This window comes from Pantherophis guttatus, chromosome 3 (assembly GCF_059756535.1).
Source record: "Pantherophis guttatus breed Tessera chromosome 3, ASM5975653v1, whole genome shotgun sequence".
Lineage (NCBI taxonomy): Eukaryota > Metazoa > Chordata > Lepidosauria > Squamata > Colubridae > Pantherophis > Pantherophis guttatus.
In genome coordinates, this window is record NC_142065.1 from 102389935 (window position 1) to 102417261 (window position 27327).

The 27327-nt window shown below is 39.6% G+C and overlaps 1 protein-coding gene and 1 long non-coding RNA gene across 2 annotated transcripts; one reads left to right on the plus strand and one right to left on the minus strand.

The window, feature by feature from the left end:
* Window positions 1-7680: 7680 nt before the first annotated feature.
* On the minus strand, window positions 7681-11686 carry LOC117661136 (uncharacterized). The gene is made up of 2 exons (XR_004589888.3): window positions 11548-11686; window positions 7681-8455 (listed from the first exon to the last, which is right to left on the minus strand). It is a non-coding gene; the product is annotated as an uncharacterized LOC117661136 (long non-coding RNA).
* Window positions 11557-27078, plus strand: GLUL (glutamate-ammonia ligase). Its single transcript, XM_034409666.3, has 7 exons — window positions 11557-12283; window positions 16897-17099; window positions 21096-21257; window positions 22662-22808; window positions 23694-23821; window positions 23939-24138; window positions 25312-27078. Exons 2-7 carry the CDS (start codon window positions 16934-16936, stop codon window positions 25628-25630), a joined length of 1122 nt encoding a protein of 373 aa, XP_034265557.1. The 5' UTR covers window positions 11557-12283; window positions 16897-16933; the 3' UTR covers window positions 25631-27078.
* Window positions 27079-27327: the final 249 nt, after the last annotated feature.

A 27327-nucleotide genomic window follows, 5' to 3' on the forward strand; every position in this document is an offset into this window, starting at 1 on the left:
AGAAGGAGGCCCCAAGTTAGATTATTGGGGTTTTTTTTGAAAAAAATTTATTACACACATATTAAAACATTGGACACTCTGTAACCGTCCTGGCATTATCTTTGCTATACATACTAAAATAAAAGATAAATATCCTATATATCTTACTACTTATATATATTTGGTCTATTCAGTATTTACATATATAAAGACATCCTTCTTTCATCTATATTACTTATACATTTGTCTTATCCACTTTTGGCCAAGATGGATTATTGTTTTGATTTCCCATTGCAAGTTTACTCTGGTTCGGTACCAGGGAATTAAGAGTCTCTGCTGTGTCTTTGTGTGAGAAACAGGTGAAAGGCAGGATTAGAACAGGACAAAGACTACGTAGCCAGTTTCTAGATTTAGACATCAGAAGACATTAACAAAACCACCTAGAACATTTGGAGAACATCCTTGAGAAATGCAATGCAGTACACAACTTCAGTATACTAAGAACATGGCTTATGTTTTCATTTGCTACGCTTATCATTTAACCAGCACATTCCAATGTTCTGCTCATAGATTCCTGGGCCAATCAGATGAGAGGGAAGGACAGACATTGAGTGACCTTATAGTGCTTGGCTAAGATCCCACTATCTTACGGAGTCAGCTGTGAATGTGCCAACAGAGCTAGTCACGTCAGACCTGCTCTCTACTATAGGCTTCAGCAAACTAGAGAATGTCACTCCTATGACCCATTTATTTTAAATATCCCCAAATGATGCATAATTATGTCCACATACTTCTACTCTTTTAGCTCAAGAATTTTAAAGCGTTGTTTTTCAAGCTTTTGGACAGCAATTCGTACTTTCTCTCAAAATGTGACAGGGTGGCAAGAATGCACTTATGGTATGGTAAGAACTGATTTTAAGGTGTTTCCACTTAGAAAGTTACCTACCAAAGTGCAGCTGTTTCTTTATTACTTGTTTTTCAATATGGAAATACAGAATATAAAATATTTCAAGCCTGTGGTATGCAAGAAAATAGAAGTGACGACAAACATGAAGAAAAGTCTTTCTTTCTCTAGAGAGAGGAACTGCAGAGTAGGGAAAAATAATCCTTATCTGAAAGAACAAAATGTGAATATGCACATGACATTCTGGTTCTGCCTAAGACATTAGTCAGAACCTTGTCCATGATTAAAACAAGCAATCCCTAAATGATGATACTGAAATCAAGAGGCAGTCTCATGTGGAAACAGAAGTTATGGCAATTTATAATCATATTCTTAGGAGGCTGATCAAAAGAACAGAGTTTCCTGCATGGATGAGTATTTATTTACATAGGAACCGTGAAATTTTTGCCAATAGCTTGAGAATTACTGCTGCAGTCTAAAATAATTTGTTTAGCAGCTTAGTTGGCTTTTAAGTAATCAAAATGTTAAAATTAGAAAAGACAAATAATAAACATTGAATACAAACATAAAGTACAGGTAAAACAAGAAAGAGTAAAACATTGTTAAGTCAATAGCAATAGCACTTAGACTTATAAACCACTTCACAGTGCTTTACAGCCCCCTCTAAGCGGTTTACAGAGTCAGCATATTGCCCCCCAACAATCTGGGTCCTCATTTTACCCATCTCGGAAGGATGGAAGGCTGAGTCAACCTTGGGCCTGGTGATATTTGAACTGCCAAACTGCTGGCAGCCGGTGATCAGCAGAAGTAGCTTGCAGTACTGCACTCTAACCACTGCGCCACCACGGCTCAATACATCTATCATGCCTCTTTGGGGGGGTGGGGGGGGGTGTTTGTCTGTCAATGGATTCTGGAATTCAATGGAGTCAACGTATAACTACAATTGGGACCAGAGTACCACTGTTAAGCAAGATGACTGTTAAGTGAGTCTTATCCAATTTTATGACATTTTTCGCCAGAGTTCTTAAGTGAATCACGACAGTTATTAAGTGAATCAGACAGTCTTTAAGCGAGTCTGGTTTTCTCCATTGATTTTGCTTGCCAGAAACCAGCTGGGAAGATTGCAAAAGACCATCAGATGACCTCAAGACACTGCAACTGTTGGAAGTAAATGCTGGTTGCTGAGTGCCCACATTTTGATCATATAACCAAGGGGATGCTGTGACGGCCTTAAATGCAAGGAATATTCAAAAATCTTTTTTTTTCAGTGCTGTTGCAACTTTGAACAGCCCTAAATGAATGATTGTTAAGACAAAAACCTCCCATTCCTACTATTTCCCCATAGTCCATAATTCTACTAAATTAAAAAAAACCTTTAGAAAAGGAGGAGTTTCATCAAAAAGAGAAACACTATGTAAATAGCATGATAAGTAGGTCCTGGCAGCCAAAACAAAAACAAAAAAACAAAAACAAAAAACGGAGAAGGTTAATAGAACAAGAGAATTTCTACTAGCTACAGGTGAAGATTCCAGATTAGAATGGCTTCTACCATAATTGAATGGAGCTCCTGCATTTTTAGTTAGGCAAGATGGTGGCAAACAAGTCAAATGAATGAATGAATAAATAAATAAATAAATAAATGTTGTGTAAAAAGAGAGTCTGGGATTCAGAGGTATAATTTATTACAGTAACAGAGTTGAAAGGTACCTTGGAGGTCATCTAGTCCAACCCCCTGCTCACGCAGGAGACCTGTACTAGGGATTCAAACCGGCGAACTGCCGACCTTTCTGATCGACAAGCTCAAGTGTCTTAGCCACTGAGCCACCTAGCCAGGCTACTGCAGTCTCAGATTTAATATTTGATATTACTTTTAAAGGAGTTAACCACATCTTCTCTTCCAATAGGATTTTACCATTTCTCAAAGAACATATTAAGACACAGCAAAAAAGGAGGCAGTTCTTGAATAGTGGTCACTGTTAATTTCTCTTCTACCAATTTCCCCTTACTTTAGCAAATATCCACTTATTACAGAAATGCATTGTGTAATTTTTAGGGGCGAATACATGGGTGGGAGCTTTCTTCCTCCCTCAGCCAGATCCTCTCCGTGTCAGTGTATTCTTTATGTGAGCCCTGGTTGCAGAGCTGATTGGAAAGAAAATGGGGCTGAAGAAATATGCCTTTGATACAAGATAGAAGGATAGAAGTCCAAGATCTCATTCATGAGAATTCAGAAGTCAGCAGAGTTGGCTTTGAACTGTCTTTAGTTCTGGGCACCACACTTCAAACCAACAGCTACAGTTCAGGAAATGCCGGTGATCAGGATACTGGAGACTAAGTTGTGTCTGGAAAGCCTGAAGGAATCGGGTGCACTTAGCCTTGAGGAAAGCTGACGCAGAATATGATAGCAGGTTTTGAGTAACTGAAATGATGTCACACAAAATGTTAACATTCATCCTCGTGGGTTGATTTGCTGTTACCCAGACAACAGGATGTGGAAAAATGGTTTTATGTTCCAGGAAGGAAGATTCTGGTTGAATGTTAGCAAAATGTTAGTTCAATATGTGAATCCCATTACCCAGACAGTTGATGAACTCTCCTTCATTGGAAATGTTCAAATCAATTCTAGATGACCATCAGTCAGGGGTGTTTTACGATCCCAGCCCTAAACTGTAATTCATGTCTATGATTCTCTGAAGTACAGACTTTACGATCTGAATGGAAGGGGCCTGCAGATACTTAGACAAGAACTTAATAAAATATATCGCTGCTAGAGAAGGAAAATCAGCAGGCAGAACCAAGCCTCATACTGATCCTACAAAGTAAACTCCTATTTGCCTTGAGCTTCTATGGGCCAAGCTGGCCTTAACCTATTAAGCATGTTTGAATGCCTATACGACAATACAATTTACTCAATTAGCAGGAGCTATATCCAGCTCAGCACACGTAGGTTTGGTCCTTCAGCGCAATGCCTACTAGTTTCAGTAAACTTTTACTTCCAGTCCATTTTCCGAAACAATTAGCTTGAGACAGTCCTAGATGCGTTGCTGACGCACATAAAAACTAAGTCTATCAGTGCCAGATGGACCTCTTTTTTTTAGAGCGGGGGGCAGGGGGGGGAGAGAGAGAGAAGAAAGCCGTCCAGTGCAATCCTGATAAACCGATGGCCTCTTCTGTATTCAAGGCCAATTTGAAACCAGCGATCATCAACCTCCAACCTGGCAGCTTCTTCAAAGCTAGCTCAGGACCTTTGTGGACCTTTCAATATTTATTCATTGAAAAAGCAAATGGGGCAGATGGGCCTCTGGATCTACCTGAGAAGTTCATCAACCCCGAAACCTCCAATCCAAAGGATCCAAGCTGGCAAACCTACGTGCGAGGTCAACCGTGCTCACTCATGCTGAAAGCAAAGCTCATTTTTACAACTAGCACTGGATGCCTCCTCCAAAAATCCAGGGTATTGCTGCAGAGTTTAAAACTAAAGCTTCGGCTGGATTTTTTTCTCTTTTTACAGCAGGAAGCAATTCAGGCCAGAATCCTTTCTCATAAGACAATAGAACAGCAAAGAGAGAGAAAAAAAGTTACTCTGTCCTTTTGCTGGGAATTCCAAGAATTCAAGTCCAAATGTATTGCTAACCATGGAAAAACATTTCACATTTCGATGCCTATGTAAACTTGCTGGCAGCTGCAAAATAGATGCAGAAAGAACACAGCGGTGGCTGCCAACCCACATTTTTTACCAGTGACTTCTAGATAGATGATCTGCGATCTGATCTCATAATGGTTAGACTTTTCTCCACCTACCCACACACAGCTTCATTGGTTGCTGCTTTATGTGGGTAGAAAAACGATGACTTTCAAAACATCTTACATCTTTTTCCTAAAACAATGTTCCCCAACATAGGTGCCTGAAAAATAATAGTAATAATAATAGTAGCAGTTATGCCTTCCTCATTCCTCATCCCAGGCTAAATTTCAAGTCATTAATAAAGAATATGATCCTAGTTGAATAAACTAAAATACAGGTAGTCTTCGGCTTACAACAGTTCATATAGTGACCATTCACAAGTTACGACAGCACTGAAAAAAGTGACTTATGACTGGTTTTCATACTTAAAACCGTTGCAATATCCCCATGGTCATATAACCAAAATTCAGATGCCTGGCAACTGACTCATATATGGTGGTTGCAGTGTCTCAGGGTCATGTGATCATCTTTTTCAACTTTCTGGCAATGGGGAAGCCAGATTCGGTTAACAACTGTGTTACTAAGTGCAGTGATTCACTTAACAACTGTGGCAAGAAAGGTCATAAAATGTGGAAAAATTCATTTAACGTCTTGCTTGGTAGTGAAAATTTTGGGGTCAATTGTGGTTGTAAATTGAGGACTCTGCAGCTATTACTATCAGAACAGATTTACTTAACAGAATACTATTATTGTAATTAGTAAACCTCTGGCTTAAGGCTTGCTATTACAGCACCAACTTTTAGGGATTCAACATAACTTTCTGGGAACAGAGACAGAACCAGTGGTGGGCTGCTGCCGGTTCGGGTGAACCAGTAGTTCCGACCAGCAGCTGGCCCCGCCCACCCGCTATCACGTCCTATATAATCATTGGTTTTTTGATGCCGCGCACATGCACATAAGGCTCACATTTTCGCTTCTGAGCGAACCGGTTGTTACAGTATGAGATGCCCACCTCTGGCCGGAACGCCAATAAAATTCCATGCCGTTGCAGAAAAAGTATCAACATGCTTAAGATCTGGATGGTGTCATCATTGGGTGGCCCAACCATAAACCTGCCAGATTTGTGTCACTCTTTCTCAGCTTTGCCCCAATAATGTGGAGATGTGGAGTGAATGGCTATTCTCGAGGAAGTAATTCTCACTGTCCATTTCCTTCTATTTATAGTTTACCATTCACCAACCCAACACCATATACTCTTCATGTCTCAGAGTTATGTTTTTATAATGAAGTTTATTTATGAACTTCACTAAACAAAGATATGCTTTTAATTTCAGTGTTTTGGAGGTGGATAAGAGAATTTCAACCGAAAAGAGAGTGGAATCCATTGATCAATATCTTTTTAAAATCATTGAACTGGTCAATTCTTATATGAAGGTATTTAAGTATCATTACTACCAAACTAAAATGCTATATACAGTACTTTATTAGAGTAACCAGTTGTGGTTGCAGGTATCTGGATGATCACTCGGTGGTGGCAAAGAGACACATTACTTATGGTGAATGCAATCTGGCGGGCATCTGGAGTTTTGAAGTATCGTGGCCCTAACTTTAGTACTTGCAAAAATACAGGCTTGATTGCAGTGGAAAGGTTTTGAATGATGCACCAAGCTGATCTGTTTTGTACAAATGCAATTAATCCCAGTGTAACTTCAGCCAGGGAACAGAACATGAATTCAGTAAACAAGTGAGAGGTAAAGGGACAGCAAAACATGGATTTTTCCAGAGTCACTCGCTAGAGGGCACTAAGTTCATGCTGGCAAAGCTCAGCTTTCCCTTGTAAACAGCACTGGAAAAAAACAGCCGGAGGGAGAGAAGCAATGAGTGGGAGACAAAATACATTTGGAATTGAGCAGTCCTCACTGGTAGCTATCATTTTTACTTTTCTTCAAGTAACCACTGTTCTAATACGTAACAAAGGGAATCAAATAAACAAGCAGGCAAATGATACAAACTAATAGGGGTCCCTCTGGAACATCCTTAGGCTGGGAACCAGATACATACAGTAGAAGTGGCCACAAAGAGTTAAGTTAGGTGGGGAAAACTTCTTGTAGTCTGGATTAACAAAAAGGACAGATTCCCAGCCATAGGCAAAGTTTTCCAGTTATGCAGTTTTTTTAAGCAAAGCAATGCAGACCCAGATTCCCTAAACAAATGACAAGAACACATCGTAGTTGGTGTGTGATCACTAGCCTAAAGCCTGCCATTAGATAATCAGATTCCAAAAGGAAGATAGGAATTGAGCGTTTAAGACTCTGGGGGTAGAATAGACAATCTGGACAAGCAAAAGGCTGTCTTCTATAGAGACCTGGAACCATTGGGTGGTTAGAAATCTAATCATCCTGGCTGCAGATGCAGGGGGCAGCGTTGCATTAGTTTAGTACTTGATTACACCCCCCTCTGATACCAGAGGGAGGCTGCAGTTCTCATAATCCCCAGCCAATATGGTCAAACCTCACAAACAAACCCTATGATGGCAGCAGTGCCTCAGGTAGAAAGTCCATACAGAGAGTGGTAAGGACAGTTGAGATTATAGGAAGCTCACTTCCTGTTATTCAGGATGTTTACAAGCGCTATGTGCTTAAGAGCTCAAAGCATTGTTAGAGACCCCATACACACCCACTTTATGGTCTGTTTCTGTTGCTCCCCTCTGGGAGGAGGTTTTGAAGTATTTCTAGCAGGACTACCAAATTCTAGAAGAGCTTTGTTCCCTCTGGTAAACTTGCAAGATTCATTTTTCTCGCCATGTACATGTATACATCCAAACTAGACTGTGTTGCTTCTCTGTGTCATATATGTGGGTATACACATAATTTTGTATTTGTTTTGTCATGTTTATGTAGTGTACTTTGGAGGTGTATGCAACAAAATTTCATTTTAATGTATGCCTATTAGTGTACATTCAAAGTGACAATAAAGTTATTTTAAGTCTACCTGTTGGGATTGATTCTCTTTAACGGTACTAAAGAGTTTTTGCCTTTTTTTTAGGGGGGAGGCACAAAAAGTTTGCTCTTAGCTATGATCTGCATCTAAAATTTGTTAGGAAATCAAAGCGTTTGTAACATGGAAAATACAAAGTTTATTAAATTGCTTTATGAACAATGCAAACAAATCACTAATTCACTCCAATACCAGCATACCTTCCTTCACATTTCATGCTTAGTTATTGTGCAAAAGAAATACTATACTTATTAACTCAACTGTGTTAATCTTAAACAATCCTTCCCAATCTCTGTTTTCTGGGTTGAATTTTATGCCAGACAATTCCAAAGGAACACTCATTAATTTGAAGCATCCCAAATTAATTAAATTGTTCTTCCTCTCGCTCCTCATTCAATTTCTCCGCAACTGAGCATTTTGTTCAAGTGACCAGATATGAACTTGTCTGAATAGGTTTTGTCTATTGTGAAATAATCAAGCATTTTAAGTACCCTAAAATCTGGCAATCAATAAAGCACTGCTTAATAAAAAAAAACTGAGTTGAAGAAATGAAAATATGGTCCAGGCGGTAAGTAGCATAAGGTTCTAAAACATAATTTTTAGAAGACTTGCCTTTGCAATTTAATGCTGTCCAAATATGTTGTATAACTCCCATGATCTTCAGCCAGTACTGCCCAATTGGCTTGTGGTTTATGGATAATGTAATCCAACAGCTAGGGGAATATCAAATTGTGGAAGTTTGCCCTAAAATAAGGATAGGAATTTTTTTGCACAAACAAGTCATTTTGTTTTGTCTCGCATCTGCAAACAGGATGTGAAAATAGCAACAATCCACAGATGCAAAGGAAAGAAAGGTGTCCTTGAAAAGGATGGTTCCAGACATCTTGTCTCTGAAAAAAAGAAAAATGTAATATAGACACACGTAACAGTTGTGCATGTTAATTATTATGTTGAGAATACTTCAAATATAATGGCAACAAAAATAGAAATAACGAAGTTCACTGCAAGAGAAATGTATTCTCATGTAACCTGGTCAATTTGCCCTCTGCAAACATCCCACACTTATATAGGTAGTTCTGGACTTACAATAGTTCATGTAGTGACTGTTGAATGTTACAACGGCACTGAAAAAAGTGACTTATGACCGTTTTTCACACTTATGGCAATTGCAGCATCCCCAAGGTCATGTGATCAAAATTCAGATGCATGGCAACTAGTTTATATGATATTTATCATGGTTGCAGTGTCCAAGGGTCATGGGATCACTTTTTGCAACCTTCTGACAAGCAAAGTCAGTGGGGAAGCCAGATTCACTTAACAACCATGTTACTAATTTAACAATTGCAATGATTCACTTAACAACTGTGGCAAGAAAGATCGTAAAATGGGGCAGAATACACTTAACAAATGTTTCACTTAGAACATAAATTTTGGACTCAATTGTGGTCGTAAGTTGAGTACTACCATTTCCACTTTTAAAGGAATTTGTCTTTAATTTGGACATCAAACAGAAGATGGCCACTCTGTATTTTGTAAAACAATTATTTATTGATTACTTCAATGTATATAACTACCCATGTCAAATACATGAGTCTAAGTAGCTCACAGCAATTAAAATTATATACAAAACAAAATAACCAATTCAATGAGCAGTAGCTGAGCTATCCCAAAACCCACCAACAACTATCAGCAAAGCCATTCTACAGGCTCTGCCGAACATGAGTTCCCAAAACCAAGTGTTTTAAGGCCTTACAAAAAGCCCACAGGATTGGAGCTAATCTGATTTTAGGGAGACTTGACACATTTGTCTGCTGATACTACTGAAAGATATCCAACTTTTACAAATCCTGTATATTATCTTGAAGTGGATAACAAGCAATCAAAAATATAAACCAAACTGCCCAAGCTTATATACTCTAAGATAAAGCATCCGCTTGTGATAACTAAGAACCATTTTCTGTATCTCAGACAGCAGAGGAATGACCTGATAGTTTCAGGATTTTTTTTTCTTTGTCCCTTCAAATCCATGTTTACTCCTGGCAAATGTCTAAACTAGTCCCTGCAGTATCCTTGGCAAGATTTCAGAACTTGTTTGCCCTTGCCTGCTTCCTAGGACTGAGAGAAAGTGAGAGTGAGTGAGTCCAAGGTCATTCAGCTGGATCTGTGACTAAGACAGGACCAGAATTCACGGTCTCCTGCTTTCTAGTCTGATGCCTTAACCACTACAGCAAAACTAGGTAAAATAAGAATAAATAAACAGCAAATCCACAAGCATAAAGGGCTAGATAGGTCAAAAGCTGTATTTTGAATTGAGCTTGGATACAAACTGCAGATTATGTTCAAAATATCTCCAATCTTCCAGAAGCTGAATTCTGCATTAACCAAAGTCCATGGACTGTCTCCAAAGGCAGTGTTAAATAGTGCATAATGCACAAATCAAAGAGGTTTGTTGAAGTCAGTTTCTGTGTAATTGGGGCTCTTCAGTTATTGCAGATTTCTTGTAATCTTCCCACACTTCCTTTGAAGAGCTGAGATATACTTAGAAATAGTTCCCATGCTTCTGGCTCACAGCACTACTCACCAAAAAACACTGCCTGGGTTCCTCCTTTGTGCTATGCCAGTTACTTAAACCATGATTTAAATAATAAACTATGACCGGGTGCATAGAAGTGTCAACTCAAACAGTTGTTTTACCCTTTTCTGCTCTAGAAAACTCTTTTAAGAAAAAAAAAAGTCAGGGAAGATATAGGAATTTTTGATATGAAAGATGTCATCAACTTTCTTATGTTATTTAAAAACCACTAATGGTTGTATGTAAAAATGAGAGGCAAAGCCTTGGACTCTTTAAAAAATAATAATAATCAGTACCAAAGGAGCAGGGCCTTTTCTGTTATGGCCCCATATTTTTGGAATTCATTTTCTGATGACTGGCATACACCCTCGCTTATTTATGACTTAAAATTCACTTCAAAAATAATTTTCAGAGTATAATGTTTGTATTGGGTCTGATATTTGAGGTTTGGAAGCTGTATGTGACTTTGAGAGTCATTCTTTTTCAGCCCTAGACTGGGAAACTGATAAATTAAAATAATAAATAAATAAATATACCAACTTGTACTGGGCCAGTGTGGATCCACAACTTTCATCCCTTAGTTCGATTGATGTGGAATGATAATAATGATGATATTGAGGGAAGGCTGCCTTGAGGTGATTTTTTTTTTTTAATTCCTCTAAAAGGCAGGCCACAAAAGCCTTTTAAAAAGACACTCTAACCAAGTTACCTATAGCCAAGAAAACAACTAATCTGGAGGCAAAAGAGCTGCTTTCCTTTCCGTATCTGGGGAACCTGTTTACTATCTTGAGCACTGCATGTACCGGCATGTCAGCAACATTAATGGCTAAATTAGCTTGTCTCTTTGGACTGAGGGCGGGGAACGATAAGCCGAAGCTACTTTCGCTTGGGCTGAAAACGCGGGTAAGCCGCGTCCTCCTGCTGTGCGTGCAGAGAAAGTTACGCAAAGGCAACTCAGGCTATAAACACCTTAACAAAAGACCGAGAGATCCTCCTGCCCTTAACTTTCCGGGAAGTTCCTCGGAGAGCCCGGGAAAGACTGATCCAGCCCGCCAACCACATGCCTTGGCCCGGCAAGTTCCTTTGGTTTGCAAAAACAAAAAAGGAGGCAGAGAGGCAGCAGAGAGACCCTGCCCGCAAAACTCAAACGCAATGCACGAAGGACTACGTACATACGTAATAAGGCTTACAAGCCTTTGCACACACCCCCACAAGGGGAAAACGACCCCTGCGTCGTTACTTTTCAAAGCCTTACTTGCTAAGTAGGTAGGGGAGACCCTAGATTGCAACAATCTAAAAAGACAGAAGGGGCAAGAGAGAAGCAGCTGGTTCCCACTTTTAAGAGTTCACCGAAAACCACATTCCAGAGCACATTTATCAGTTCAAATCCCGTTTTTCAGAGCCACTCACTCGTCCCTCTGCATTGCCCGGCAGTCCTTCCCGCGGTCGGAAGAGAAGGCAGCACACCCCAGTCCCTCCCCCTGGCGGATTTCCTCTAAAGAAGCCTAGGCGAGCTCCGTGCAGCTCGCTCCAAGTCTGCGGGGCTAGGTTGGGATCCCTGGCGTAGAGTTTAGAGACCACCCACGATTTGCAACTTGCTGTAATTTTCTCAACCTCGGGACTTTTGCAAACAGCTTTGAAGCTCGCGTCGCGAAAGGGCTCTGAATTGCACGCGCGCGATGGGCACACAAAGCTTCGCTGCGCCGGATTCTCATCGGCATAGACCGAATGGATCTCTTAGGCGCGGTAATCACTTTCCACCTCTTCCTGCAACTGCCCTGAATTTACTTCCCCCTCCCGTCCAAAAACCGAGAGGAAGCCCCCCCCCTCCTTTCCCTGCCTCTCCGTTCCCTCCCATCTGCCTTTCTTTCTTTCTTCTGTTTTTTTTCCCCCTCCTCCTTTCTTGGTTGCCCAATCGCTGGAGCCCTGAGCCCCCACATCAGCTGATCGTGTCTAGCTCCCGATTGGAAGAAGCCAATCAGCGAGCGGGGGGGATTGGCACCGGCCAGTAGTTAAAGGAGGCAGCCGGCAGCTGTGCTCCTCTACAGCAGAGCATGGGCGATCCTCTTTAGTGGTCGACTCGCCAGTCCTTGTGATTTCCCCGCCTGCCTCCCACCGTTGCACCTTTTCCTCCACGACGGCCAAGGTAAAGGGCGCCTTGGCTCCCGTGAGCAGAGGCTGGAAGGGGTTGGGAGGGGGGCGGTGGGAGGGAGGGAATCGGGGTTTCGAGGTGCATTTTTCCAGTAAAATCATCTCCCCCCCCCCCGCCGGGCTTCGCTGGGGAAGGAAGGGGAGAATAGGAAGTTTTCCCGAAGTCGCTCTCATTTTCCTCTAGGATTGTGGACCAGCCAGCCCCGTTCCGTTATATAGGCTGCTGGGATGCAGTTTAGAGGGTGGTAGAAAACAGCCGGGGAGGCTTGTCGTCTCTCATTTCTCCTTTAAACAAAAGCAATTAAGTGTGGTCCTTAGTCGCTCCTGCTGCTGGGGGAGGGGCGTTCTGGAATCTCCAGGGGGAAAAAGGGGCTTTGTTAGGACGTTCGAAACGGTGCCTGCCCTTCTGTCCTTCTCCCGACGTCTCCAGTAGGCTGGTTCACTGGAAGGGCCATCTTCCGATCAACCCCGATGGCTTAAGGGGAGATTCCTGCTGCTCGGATTTTGGATGGAGAAAGTGGGAAAATACCGGGGAGGCCTCTTGAGGACGCCCCCCCCCCCTGTTTTTTTGCAGGCCCTTTGAGCCGTAACTGATCTCTGCGGCCGCGGTTGCTTTTGAATTCTTGCCCTGGCTTTAGTTAAATGGGGAGGCAAAGAGGGATCCCTAGGAACGGCAATGGACTTGAAACGGTTCCAGTTCTGTCCCTTTTTTTCCTCGGCGTTTTTCAAAGGCTGGATGGCTCCGGTCTGGTTCAAGGCAGCGGGATGCATCAAAACAAGAACGCGGTTGCCCTGGGGAGGGGATAAAATGGTCTCCCACGTAATGCACTGGAGAAGAGAGGGCGCAGGGTGTAAAAGACGAGTAAAAATGAGCACCCCGCAAGGTTGGAGCCAAAGGTAGAAGAGGGAAGGGCTGGTTGAAGACAAAACACACACACACACACACACACACACACACACACACACACACACACACACACACACACAGCCTTTTGAGGGGTTGATTTTGATTAAATCAAGGAGGGGGAGCCAAAGGCTGCTGTGTGTGTGTGTGTGTAATCTATATATTAATGTAAAGTCAGAGTCGCAGCTTTTGGGGAAAGAATATTTATGGATTTATTTACTTGCTTATTTAATATCCCGTCTTAACTGTAAAAGACAAAGGAGGTTGGAATAATCAGATAAAAACAAAATTCCAAAACAATTTGTTCCTTTGCCAATGAGAAACTATTGATTTTGTGTGTGTGTGTGTGTGTGTGTGTGTGTGTGTGTGTAATTTGCAAAATGCAACCAGAGTTGGTGCTGTGACAACTTCCCCAGGGAGGGCGGGTACAGGAGGAATGTTCCAAAGAATGACTTGGCATTGTTTTCTTCCAGGATGGTTTTTGATTTCCCAATCTAGAGTGCAACCCTAGAATTTCCTGGGGATCTCCCATCCAAGTACTAACTAGTCCAACTCTGCTTGGTTGTTTTTTTCCCCCTCCCAAGATCAACTGAAGTTGACTAGATGCTGCCATCTGCTGTCCCTGTATACATTGCAATTTTAAAATCACCTTTAGAGAAAAAAAAAATAAGTGAAAGAAGTAGGATAATTCCAAGAATCCAATTTAGTAACACAGATGGTTCATTCAGTCATCTAACATGTATAGAATGCCTGTAACAGCCATGATTAACATGTGGCATATAAGACAATTCCTTATAAAAGAAAGGCTAGCTCAAAATCCAGATAATATCAGGATTTGTGGAATTGGATTGTAGGTTGCTGTGATGCCTGATCAGTAGTTGGAGCTACATATTTAGGAATTATTTTCTCCAGAATGGGAAGTTGATACTATTTGCAGTCCAATATTTCTGTTGGTATGGTTAAAAGAAGGGCAAAAATCCTATGGAAGAAATTATCTAAGTCTTGACAGCAATGTTTTTATTAGTCAATGAAATTGTCAATAAAAATCAGTATTTTGATAGGAACATACTTAATACGGTAGCAAACAATTAACATAAACATAAAATAATTCAAATACATGTACATCGTTTGTCATAATAATTGGCTAGCTTCTAAAGAGCTGTAGGGTTCTTATAAGCAAACCAAGGAAGGGCAAGGAATTTAGTAGAAATGAAAAAAAAAAAATCTTAAATCATAATTTAGTTCTGCTCTTTAAAATCCTGACAGGATTTCTCTATAGTTAATGCACTTGTGGAAATCCAGCATTTTACTTTTAGAAAATTAATAGAATTTGAATTGGTATTTTAGTTACCAGAAATGTATAAATTGTACATCTTTTCGATCTCACAGTAGAATTCTTTAATGGGAGATAAACCTAAACAAAATGTGGAAGTTTGCAGTCTCCATGAAAATATTTCATTATTTTTGGCAAGAGTAGGGTCTCTCTCCCTCTCCTCCCCCCCCCCCCAGGTATCCTAAACCTCTTAGCAATTCTCCTTGACTACAACTGCTAGTTCACTGTCTTTTAATTATACAATATTATTCAACTTCACACGCGGAAAAGCTTAAGCTTAGGGGCTTGGCTTGGAATGGTAAAGATCTCAGAATACTAAAAAATTCCATTCTTTTGTGTTACCATCCAGTATATATTGTATTACAATGTGACATTTGCAGGGAATTAAAATTCAGAACATGAAAGAGTTTCGTTGTGAGCAAGAACCTTTTTGCAAACTGGTGCTTCATACAATGCAGTTAGATATCTGTTTCATGGTATAGAGACGATCATGTTGCAGGTATGGGAGTAATTCATTCTTGCATAGGATTGTCTGGCAGTAAAAATGCATAAACAACAGTACCAATCCACTACAAGAATGTGCAAAATTTAATTTGATTTTAACACTGACAGCTGAATTTTAACATCAACAATTATATTAGGTCCTTTAAAATATGATCTAATAGGAGTTATGAGATGATGCTTATTAAGGCTTTGATGAAGTTCAAGATTTCTACATGCTAAATTATTCTTCTCAACTGATGTTCTCCAGATCTTTTAGATTAGCTCTTAGATTCTAGCTATTACAGCCAGTGTCTTAGAATTCTTTGAGTATATTGTTTGCCTGTTTATTTTTGCTAGGGTTCTAAATCATTCAAACCATTGACTAACTCTAAACAGCTTAGAACCCTACCATGTTTAAACAGGATTCAAACAAAAAATGAAATAGCTCAATAGCTAACAATAACGGTGGCTCCAAAGCCTTTGAGGCACTGATTCAGGAAAGGTAGACAGATTATTTCACATTTACCTCAACAGGTTTTACTATTAGAGATTATTGCTATCCTATTTGAGATGCAAATGTACTCCAACAAATTTGAAAAGTTAATGATTGAGATAGTTCTAGTAGATTTTTTAAATGAATTGTTTCCATTAATTTATAATAGTATGCCATGATCTGACATAAGAGATGGTATTTCTGCTATCATGGGAGAAGACATATTATAATCTCATAGAAATTTAGGTATACAAGTTTTAACATTCTAGCCCAGAAGTTCAATCAATAAAAATCAATCCGGTTCTACACTGATAACTCTAATGTAGAATTTTGTCATCTTTTGGAGCTCTTTTCACTTGAAACCCATAAAAATCTTAAGGGAAAACTTTGCAATTTAGGAAGTCTTGTATATTACTCTTATAATATAAATAATGTGGAAGGGTTTTGTCTTGGTTTCATGATTTCCTTGTATTGCGTGTATGGATTTTACAACTTTCTGATAATACTTCAGGAATTTTCAGAGTTATTTCTATGTATACTTTCCCACCCCCACCCCCAAACAAGCCTATAGCAGCTGTCTTGTGTTGCTCATAGTAGGGCTTATTGTTGAGAAGAAAAGCTACAAACCAAACAAATCTATCTTGATAGTAACCCTATTAAAAAGTAAATTTATCAAACTTAGAAGCTGATACAGAAGTCTAATGTAATCATGAATGTAGAGATAAGGACAATTAGAATGATAACAATATTTAGTTGGAAACCATTTTGGTCATGGCGCACACTGGACACAAATAGGGGCATTAGCTTATCTCCCTCTTTTTATGACAAAGTTCTAAATGTCTGAGAATTGAAGCAGTCTTGGCAATAGATTCATTTTCAGAACAAGGACTGTATTGTTTGTGATTATTCATTTTCACAGATTACATTTCTTTAGAGTTTAGAATTAAGAATTGAGTATTTCTAAACATCCATTATAATGCATAAATGTTACTGGACAATAACTGTACAGCAACATTTCCCAGCCAATATCTTCCTGTTACATTGGAGCAACTGTCATAATCCTATAGCCAAATTGACTGAGAACTTTGCAGATTGTAGTCCTGAGGAACATTGGGGCCATCAGATAAGAAACAGTTCTTCCAAAGCAAGATATAGTTGCTTATTCAGGGCCTGATTTTCACCTTGTAGAAATAGTTTGCAATCCTCCACGATCTTCAGTAGAAATACGATGACTTGCAGCAGATGTACATTTTGTACATGGATTGTAATCAGCTGTGGAAAGTTCGTCATGCAGTAAGCCAGCTCATAAGCTGGCACTCTGGGAATGTCCCCACTTGGTTTTTGGCAAGAATCCCTTTGGAAATTTTCATAGACACCCTTATCCTCTCCCTTTAGGTCATCATCTTGCAGAACTTCAGGAACAAGTGCAACCATGGCCACCTCTGCAAGTTCCCACTTGAGCAAAACTATAAAACAGATGTACATGAAACTGCCTCAAGGTGACAAGGTGCAAGCTATGTACATATGGATTGATGGAACTGGTGAATTCTTGCGCTGTAAAACCCGGACATTGGAACGTGAGCCCAAGAACGTTGAAGGTAAGCAGATTTGGAATGAGCTTTCCTAGGACATTAATCAAGGAGAGAACCAGCTTAGAACTAAGGACAAATTTCCTGACAGTTAGAACAATTGATCAGTGGAACAACTTGCCTCCATCAGTTGTGGGTGCTTCAATGCTGAAGGTTTTTAAAGAAGAGATTGGACAAACATTTGTCTGAAATGATATAGGGTTTCCTGCTTAAGCAGAGGGTTGGACTAGAAGACCTCCAAGGTCCCTTTCAACTCTGTTAATTCTCTTATGTAGAACAACTGTTATCAGTTATGCACGTCACCATTGTGATTCTGATTTCATTAAATCCTGAGTTTTGACCAAGAGCTATCAAGACAATTACTACTGCAAGCTACCCTCTTAGCTTTTATTTTTTAATAATGAAGTCAGCACAAAAAGCCAAAAGAAGAACAGCTTCTATTGCCTTAGACTTAGGCTAGAGTCTTAGAGATGCTGTCATGGCACTACACCCCATAATACTAGGGGAACTTATTTTTGAGTAGATGTACATTAAACAGTTAAATGAAAGAAATATGGCAGAGTTAACAAACACTGAAATTAATTGTTTGCCACGGTTCAGTTTCCTTTCTAGCTAGACATCTGGTTGAGTTTCAAATTGTTGAAAAAGCGCTGGTTAATAGTTTTCTTTTGGGAAATCATGTCTACAACTGTGGTTTTGAGTTCTCAGATAAACATACATTTTCTCCCCTGCGGTGCTCTATATCTGGAATCCCATTCAGAATATATTCAGTACCCTAACACCCCTTTCCAATCTCAGTTTTCTATGAATAGAATTGAATATTTGATACATTATACTGTATTTTTAACATTCATTCCCTCTTAGCTTCTCCTTTCACTGCATCCCTGTTGACATAGGAAATATAGCACTTCAAACTAGAGTCCTGTTGCATTTTGGAATAAAGAATACTGTAACCTTAATAGTTTTCCACAAATAAATATTTTATCCATAAAATAAGAGTCGAACCAAGTTGCTACGTTATCCAATGTTTTTCAGCATTTCATTAAAATCACATTTTTTCACAACTGCATAGATGGACAGACAGCCAAAAGGGGTAGAATTGATGAAATTCTGAGAAACCAGGAGGCGGCAGTGTGCAGTTGTTAATTGTTGGCAAAGGGATTCCTTAAATCCCTCTCCATACCTATTATTTCTTCTGGTTTTGATCTCATAACTATTTTATTTTCCAAAAATAAAAAATTGCCTAGCTCAGAAAAGGCATACAACGTGCTTGTATACATGTGCTTATCCATTCCATCCAATCTTTACATTACAAATAGAACTGCATCGCATTGTGTTCTAAATATGCAAGAAAGTAATAATAAACAGAAACAACAATTTCATTTCTAAAACAAATTGGGTTATTTTGTTGATGAAGATCACATATAGGATGAAATGCCTTATGCTTAGATGAAATACATTTCATACTTCCAGATGATGTAAATAAATATATAAATAAAAATAATATATACATTTGCTAAATAAAATAAATGATGGAACAGGCTTAGTCTTTTCCAGTTATTTTTAAAAAATCTGTATGACCATTAACGTTGGTTTTGAATTATGGGTACCTTCTTCAAATCCATATTTGAGCAAAAAGAGGATTTAAATAACGAAATCTGTCTCTCTGTTCTCTAATTTCTATGGAACAAGCCAGATACTTAAAACAAGTTTGTCTACCTTGGCTCAAATTTCTTTGCTACCATATTTGTGAAGCATGTCTGTAGAGCACCAGTGCACCTGGAGAAGGCTAAGCTAGAGAACTGCAGCCACAGTATATTTTTACTTCACTCGAACCTCACCATTTTTCAAGGCTCAATCTGTCAGGCCTGAATTGTAGATGGTAGAGATGCTTCTGGCAGGATTCAGTCTTTTGTGCTGCTCTTGAAATAAAGAATTCTTTGGCCCTTAGTTGATTTCTTGAATCACAATGGCAAGCACTTGGCTTTTATCTGCATGCCTCCCTCATTTTCAAGATCTCTGCCCACTTCATGCCCTTTTTTGAAGCCCTCGTGCCCTAGAGCAGTGTTTCTCAACCTTGGCAAGTTTAAGATGTGTGGACTTCAATACCCACAATTCTGAAAGTTGAAGACAACACACCTCAGACTCAAACCACGGTTGAAAAGCGCTACCTTAGCGCTTTTCCCTTTATAGCCCCTCTACCGGAGAAAGAAACACTACCTTTTCCTTCAGCTTTTTCTTGAGTGCTTGTCAAGGTAACTTATTGACTGAAAAATAAACCTATTTGAGGATTTGAAACAAAAACACAGTCTTCCTCCTTTCCATTCCCCCAAAATTACATTAATACATTACAGAACCAACCATTTGCTGTCCTTTCAATCATCTCAAACAAATGGCCCTATTCTGTTTGATGGGAAGCCCTCTCCCTACTGCAGTCTGTTTAGCCTACTTCCTGACCACCCCCAAGTGCTGAAACCTTAATTTCAAAGGGGGGGGGATTTGTGTGATATAGGACGAGGCTTTCTAGGCCACAAAATCAATCCAAATGCTTTTAGGAAATGTACGTTTGGTAGCTCCCTGTTCTTGCCCTGATTTATGTACACAATACAGATGGACAAGAGAGTATTTGCAAAAACCTGGTGTTTTGCTTGACTTAGAATAAAACAGCACCCCCAGCGCAATCAAGAGCATGAGAGTTTCTTCCCTGGTTGCTATGGAGCTAGCCAGAGATGGTTACGAAACCTGCCCAGTGTGTATAGCTCATTAGGAAAATTTAGTTAAAGGCTTTGTTTTTATTCCGAGGAAGTGGCTGACACAACTTGTTTAAATCATTTCACCACCTTCAGCATATGAAAGGGATCAAACTGATTAACTAGATTAACCACTTTAATGCCAGTTGCCCTGTGCTTGCTTATTCATTAGTTTTTCTCCTCTTGACAACTATCAGTACTGAATACTGTGGGCAAACAGAGGCATACATTTTCTAGGGCAATGAAAGTTCCAATATGAGTAATGCTACAACCCTTGAGTCCATTCAGAGTTTTTTTAAAAATTACTCTATTTCTAGTGTTTTGGAAGCCCCCCCCACCCCCGGCCTGTAATTTTATAATATATACTTGTTGACAAAAACTAAGGAAGAGTACTTAGCAACAAGCCACAGGCAAGAGCCGAGAACAGATGCTTCATTGTATATCATTCACGGTTGCCAACTATACTCAGAGTGGTTTAAAGCAAATCTTTCTACAAAACTTTATGCCTGTAAAATTATAAATAAAATAATAATACTGGAGAATCCTCCCTGTCCCTGTCCAGATTGTCTAGTGGTAGAACTAGGCAATAATATGAAATATTTGCACTAAGCAGGCATAGGGAAAGCAATAGTAATAGCATTTAGACTTCTATACCGCTCTGCAGTGCTTTACAGCATTCTTTGGGCAGTTTACAATGACAACTTATTGCCCCCAACAATCTGGTCCTCATTTTATCGACCTCAGAAGGATGCAAGGTTAAATCAACCTTGAGTCAGTCAGGATCGAACTAACGGCAGTGGGCAGTTAGCTTGCAATACTGTGTTCTAACCACTGTGCCACCATGGCTCCTCTGCAATGAAGCATCCTAGATGCCTTTCTTGATCTGCTTGTCAGTGAATGTCTAAAGTGATTTTTTAATTCACCAGGGGCATATTAAAACTGATCTCACAATTGTTACAACTGTAAAAGTAAAGTAAATCAGCAAATATTGACTACGCCTGTTCTTAAGATTATTAGTGACAACTAGTTATGGCAGTTACCTACAGTTTTATACTTCGGGACATGAAATTAGTAGTAGTACATCCGCTGACTTTAGCTGGCTAATTCCCATTAATGAGTACAATGTGAGGTATATTTTTATTCATGTAAATCATTGATAAATCATTGTGTGAGTAACAATAGCAGCAAAATTAAACAGTACAGGTTTGTAAGGTGTGTAGAAGTGGCTTAACTTCAATCTTATTTTTGTTTTCAGACCTACCAGAGTGGAATTTTGATGGCTCAAGCACTTTCCAGTCTGAAGGCTCAAACAGTGACATGTATCTTGTGCCTTCAGCCATGTTTCGAGATCCTTTCCGCAAAGACCCAAACAAACTGGTTTTATGTGAAGTTTTAAAGTACAACCGCAAGCCTGCAGGTGTGTTCCAGCTTTGGCCTTTTAAAGCTTCCGTCCTGACCTGGAAAAGAATGCAGAAAACACCCCCACTTCATTGAGATGAATAATGAAGCAGAGGTTTAGCCCTTGTATTGTGCACAAAAAAGCACCCCTCTTTGCATATCCTTGCCTGGAGAAAGTGTGTTTAATGTTTTGAGAAAATATGACTGGAGTTTAGACTATTAAAACTAATAGCCTCAGGTCACGAATACTAAATGAAATCTCCAGTTCGTACTTTTAAGATATCTGGAGGAGGATCGCTCTATGATTCATTCCAAATTGAGAAGGAATTTGCCTTTTTCTGATGAATTTGTTTTGCCATATCCTTAATTCACAGGGCAACAAAGAACAAGTATTTTTGACACTGCTTCCCCTCCTTTCACTGTTAACAATTTAAATAGGGACTTGCAGCTCCACTGAAGATAAGAATTGTGGGCCACTACCTTCCAGGGTAATTTAAAATAGTGATTTCAATTCATTTGTCAAGGCCATCTATATTTCAGTACGGAAGGAATAGTCTGTAGCATTATGGAACATATATGTAACAGGAGGTCTCTGCCATGTGCTGTGACATTTCATTTGCATTTTGATCCTGGTAGTTCAGTAGAGTTCATTGCAGAACTTTATTTTGGAAACAGTCAGATAGTAATGCATCATTCTAATGACATTTATGCAAAATAAGAACGGGAAAAAATCCTTGCTTTTGCAGCAGGCCATACTGCCTGACCATGTCTAGAATGACATTTTTGGTAACAACTTGCTAGATCCTTTTAAACAAATACCAACACAGCCTGCAGTTGCCAGAATAAAAGTTAGTGAATGCTCTCATGTGAAGCCACTTCCAGCCACAAGACTTGCATTCTGTAAAGTTTCAGCTGATTTCTTGTCATCTGACAGGCATAGCTTTCATTCATGCATCTCTCATTTAACTTACTGAACAATGTTTCCCTTTTTAACTAATTTATCACAATCCTGAAGAAAATGTAGGATTCATTAACCATCCTCTTAACCATCCTGTTTTAATAGCCACACTGACAACAATGTTGCTATTTATCTTGATATTGATGTTTAATCAAGATTGCTTAGCTAAAATATTCAGGGGACTCTAAGTTATCCAGCTTCCACTGCACCTGGCAATGTAAAAATAACTACAGTGTGTTTTATCTTACAAGGTGACTGGGGAAATTAATTAGAAAGCACTTTCTAATTAAACCTAAATCCTTCCGTTCTGTTAAAAAAAACCTTGTTTAATCTTAAATCTTTGCTCAAGAACAATGAAGTACAAATATATAAAGTTGCAGTTCAAATTCATATACGCCTCTCTTTTAAGGGAAGGATAAAATCTATATGAATGACCAACATTGGCTTATTCCCCGTTTTTTTTAGAAACAAATCTACGAACTACTTGTAAAAGGATTATGGATATGGTGTCTAACCAGAATCCTTGGTTTGGAATGGAGCAAGAATATACCCTTCTAGGAACAGATGGACATCCCTTTGGTTGGCCTTCCAATGGCTTTCCTGGACCACAAGGTAAGATTCCATCTGAAATTCCTATGAAATCTTTAATGTATAACCACTAATTGCAGTCTGCCATTGAGACACCACCACATTAGTGACAGAGCAGCTGCTTTTCATACATAAACTAAATATTAGGCCTTTGATATTAAAATGAAAATTTAGGCAGCAGAAATCCATTGCTGAAGTAGATGGACCACTCACCTAATCAAGAGAAATTCCCAATTCATGAGAGGGTATGGAAATGTTTAAAGGAAGAGAGTCATGCTTTCAACTGTGAAACTGCTTGGATTAATCTAATGGTGATCTCAGCCAATCAGAGATTACATTTTAAACAGGATGATATTGGAATTTGATTACTTGAGGATATCTCTAAAGATAAATTAACTTGATGATTGAATAAGAAAAGATAACATAATTTAATTAAGTCTTTTACAGGTAGTCCTCAATTTATGAGTGCAATTGAGCCCAAAAGTTATGTTAAGTGAGACATTTGTTAAGTGAGTTTTGCAACATTTTCCTTTCCTGCCACAGTTGTTAAATGAATCACTGCAGTTATTGTATTAGTAAGATGGTTGTTAAGTGAATCTGGCTTCCCCATTAGCTTGGCTTGTCAGAAGGTCACAAAAGCTGATCACATGACTCCAGCACACTGAAATGCATGCCAGCAGCCAAACCTCTGAATTTTAATCCCATGACCATGGGGATGCAGCCATGGTCATATGTGTGAAAATTGTCATTAGTCACTGTTGTAACTTTGAATGGTCACTATAAATGAATGGTTATAAGTAGAGGACTATCTATACAGGGGTATCCTTTATATAACATGGATTTGTTGAATGTGGTGACTAGAGGTATAGATTCTCCCACTGATTTCTTTTGCTTCTTGTGTTTCTCCAGGGCCATACTACTGTGGAGTTGGAGCAGACAAAGCTTATGGTCGAGACGTTGTAGAAGCTCATTATCGGGCCTGCCTATATGCAGGTGTTAACATTGGAGGCACAAATGCAGAAGTTATGCCAGCACAGGTATAAATCCTTGCTGTTAATGCTTAATCTTTCACCACTGGAATTCTTTTCATGCATTTAGTATACGTAGAGAAGGGTGTGAATGATCGATTGATTCTCATTCTGATTCTCTTGTAGTGGGAGTTTCAGGTGGGCCCTTGCGAAGGTGTTGACATGGGCGATCACCTCTGGATTGCTCGATTCATCCTTCACCGAGTATGTGAAGACTTCGGGGTCATTGTATCTTTTGATCCCAAGCCTATTCCTGGCAACTGGAATGGAGCTGGATGCCATACTAACTTCAGCACTAAGAACATGCGAGAGGAAGGAGGCCTCAAGTAAGTGCTACTCCTTTGTTGCAGAGGTGATCTAAGGGAAGGAGAGGCTTTAAGAGGCATGGAGAGAGACAATATTACTACTACGTTTTTGAGACTATCTAATAGTACAATAATAATACTTCATAGTAAGAAACATTAACAGATCAGGGGTGAAATTCAGCACGTTCTGGAGAACCAGTAGCGGAAATTTTGTGTAGTTTGGAGAACCGGCAAATTCCACCTCTGGCTGGCCCCAGAGTGGGGTGGGAATGGAGATTTTGCAATATCCTTCCCCCAGGAGTGGGGAGGGAATGGGGATTTTGCAGTATCCTTCTGCCACGTCCACCAAGCCACACCACGCCCATCAAGCCACACCCACAGAACTGGTAGAAAAAAAAAGAATTCTGCCACTGTAACACATACATCTGCATTGAGCATGGGGGAAAAATCCTTGCAAATCAAAAACTAAAGGCAAACTAGAATTTTATATTATTAAGGATATTTCTGTTGGCAGTGTGTGTGTATATTTTTTACATACAAGAATGTTTTAAACTGGATTTATCTCCATTCATTGCAAAGGATGGCTTATTGTATGCTGCAAGTTGGATGCAATACTCTATCAAATGCCTTTTTAATTTTAAGTATGGGCAAGAAGGGGAAATCATTTTCACAATGTTTGTTTTCTGAACTTTCATCATTAAGAAGTTTTTTTAAAAAAATATTTGGAGGCTCAGGAGAATGCCTAGCTTTAAACAAGTATCAAGAGCAGAGCTATTTAAATGTTAGATTTTATTTTCCTTTTTAATGTTTGGCATTTTTCCGGAATATCTGGAATAAAATATTAAATAGTCTTTGCTGTACGTCGGTGAAATTGCAACGTGTACAATCTTAGCCGTGATGGCACAATGGTTAAAATGCAAGTACATACTGCAGGCTAATTCTGCCGACTGCCAGCAGTTCGATCTTGACTGGCTCAAGGTTGAGTCAGCCTTCCATCCTTCAAAAATTGGTAAAATAAGGACCCAGATTGGTGGTGAAGGAGGGATCAATATGCTGACTCTGTAAACCTTTTAGACAGGGCTGTAAATCACTATGAAGTGGTATATAAGTTTAAGTGCTATTGCTATTAGCAACATGAGCAGCTGAGCACCTCTGGGGCCATTTTTGATAATGCTCTTTTTTCTTCCTTCACAGGCAGATCGAAGATGCCATTGAGAAGCTGGGTAAGCGTCACCAGTACCACATCCGCGCCTATGATCCCAAAGGAGGGCTGGATAACGCCAGGCGCTTGACTGGTTTCCATGAAACATCAAACATCCATGAGTTCTCTGCTGGAGTTGCCAACCGTGGGGCCAGCATTCGTATCCCAAGAAACGTGGGCCAGGTTAAAAAGGGCTACTTTGAGGATCGACGGCCCTCCGCTAACTGCGACCCGTATGCTGTGACCGAAGCACTAGTCCGTACCTGCCTGCTCAATGAAACTGGCGACGAACCTTTTGAGTACAAGAACTAAGTGGGCTTGTCCCATTGTGCTCCCGCTCTCTTCTGCATTTTCTAGATATTAATTGTGAGGGCATGAAATTCCATGTTTGTGTTCCCTCTCCTAAAACTGACCCTTTTATTTCTTTGTATGGGAGAGGGAAGTGTAGTCTCTTTCACTGTTTGTTCTGTCATTTGAGGGGCACAGGAGAAGACAAGTGGGGTTTTACCACTATTTCATGTAATTCATCTGTATGTCTTTGACTGGGTTTCAGTAGCTTCCAGGAATAGATGCCAAAATTGAGACCTGGGTTGTGGAGTGGAGATAGAAAAAGTAATTATCTTTGGGGTCTAATTGTTCTCCCTCCCTGGATTTGCACTTCATGGGCTATGCTGAAATGAGCAAAAGTGCAATTGCGTATCGTTCACTTTGGTGAAATGAATGTGGCATCTTACCACCACTTAAAGTGCTGGTACTCAATACAGATCCACAATGAAGTTCTCTCAAGGGCAAGAAGACATATAGTAATATCTTTTCCTTGGACTCCTAAAGTATTCCTACGTGCAGACTTTTTCCTGCCAGAATTAGAAATATTTTCATGTTCTTAGGTCTTAGGCCATTGTTCCCTTCTTGGGATTAGAAATTGTAGAATTTATTTAAGAAGTTGCAGAACACTTCAGTCTGTTCTTGGAAGCTAACTGATTTTCTGTTTCTAACACAAAGTGAAATAGTCTTTTTATATATATTTAAATGTCTAAAAACACCTATGAAAATCGTCGTCCTTTTTTTTAAGGTACACTAAATCAACCCTTTGCTGCAAGGGTCTGTTGGTTAAGGTTTGTAGATAAAATGGGAAGGTGGGAGAAAGTTTGTTGAGAAGAAAAGTTAGCTATGTGCTGTCGTTTTCAACGACCAGTTTGAAGGTTTGTTACACAAGAAGCTGTCGTTTACAGGCTTATAAATTAAAATAGGCATTAACTTTTAAGTCAAACTAAAGCCGCTGGCTGTCTAGGCTGAGCGGCGTGCGGCTGGCTGCAACAGAGATGTGCTTATGCTTCAATGAAGAGTTGACTGGTCAACTTTAACCATATTTTTGACAAATAATTGGCAGGGAATGGAGGGCATTAAAATTCTCGGTACGCTTCGCATTAAAGCAGGGCTTTTCAAATGGAAGGCAAAAGAGCACAGGATGGGAGGGGAAATGGATTTTTTCGAGATTTTAAATAACACATTTTTAGGAGTTTCTAAAGTTGTACAGTTTTACAGAGACCACTGCTATTCCAGTAGGTATACCTTGGCACTCAAACATACCTGCCACTTCTGCCAGGGAGTTGTTAATAAGCATAGTTGACTTCAGAGGAAATATTAGTGGCTCAGGATTTTGTACTTTGGTGTCTTGGATGGTGCCAATCAGTTTCCGCTGCATTTGGACCTTGAGAAGGGGGGCGGGAGGGGATTTGTAATAAAATAATTAAATCCAATAGTGATTCTTTGCCTGTGTTTTTCATGATCGCTTTGCACGTAGTTTGCAATAACCTGGCAGTGCCACCAGGAACTTGTGTGGCTCCAGCCAATCTAATTTTACATCTGATACTTACCAAATATGCTCAATTGTAACAACCCCACTAGCCAGAATAGTCATTGCAATGATGGAAGTTGTACACCAGCACATCTGATGCACCTTGGACTGTGGAAAGCCTCATAATTCATCTCTTTTTGTCCAGTAGCAG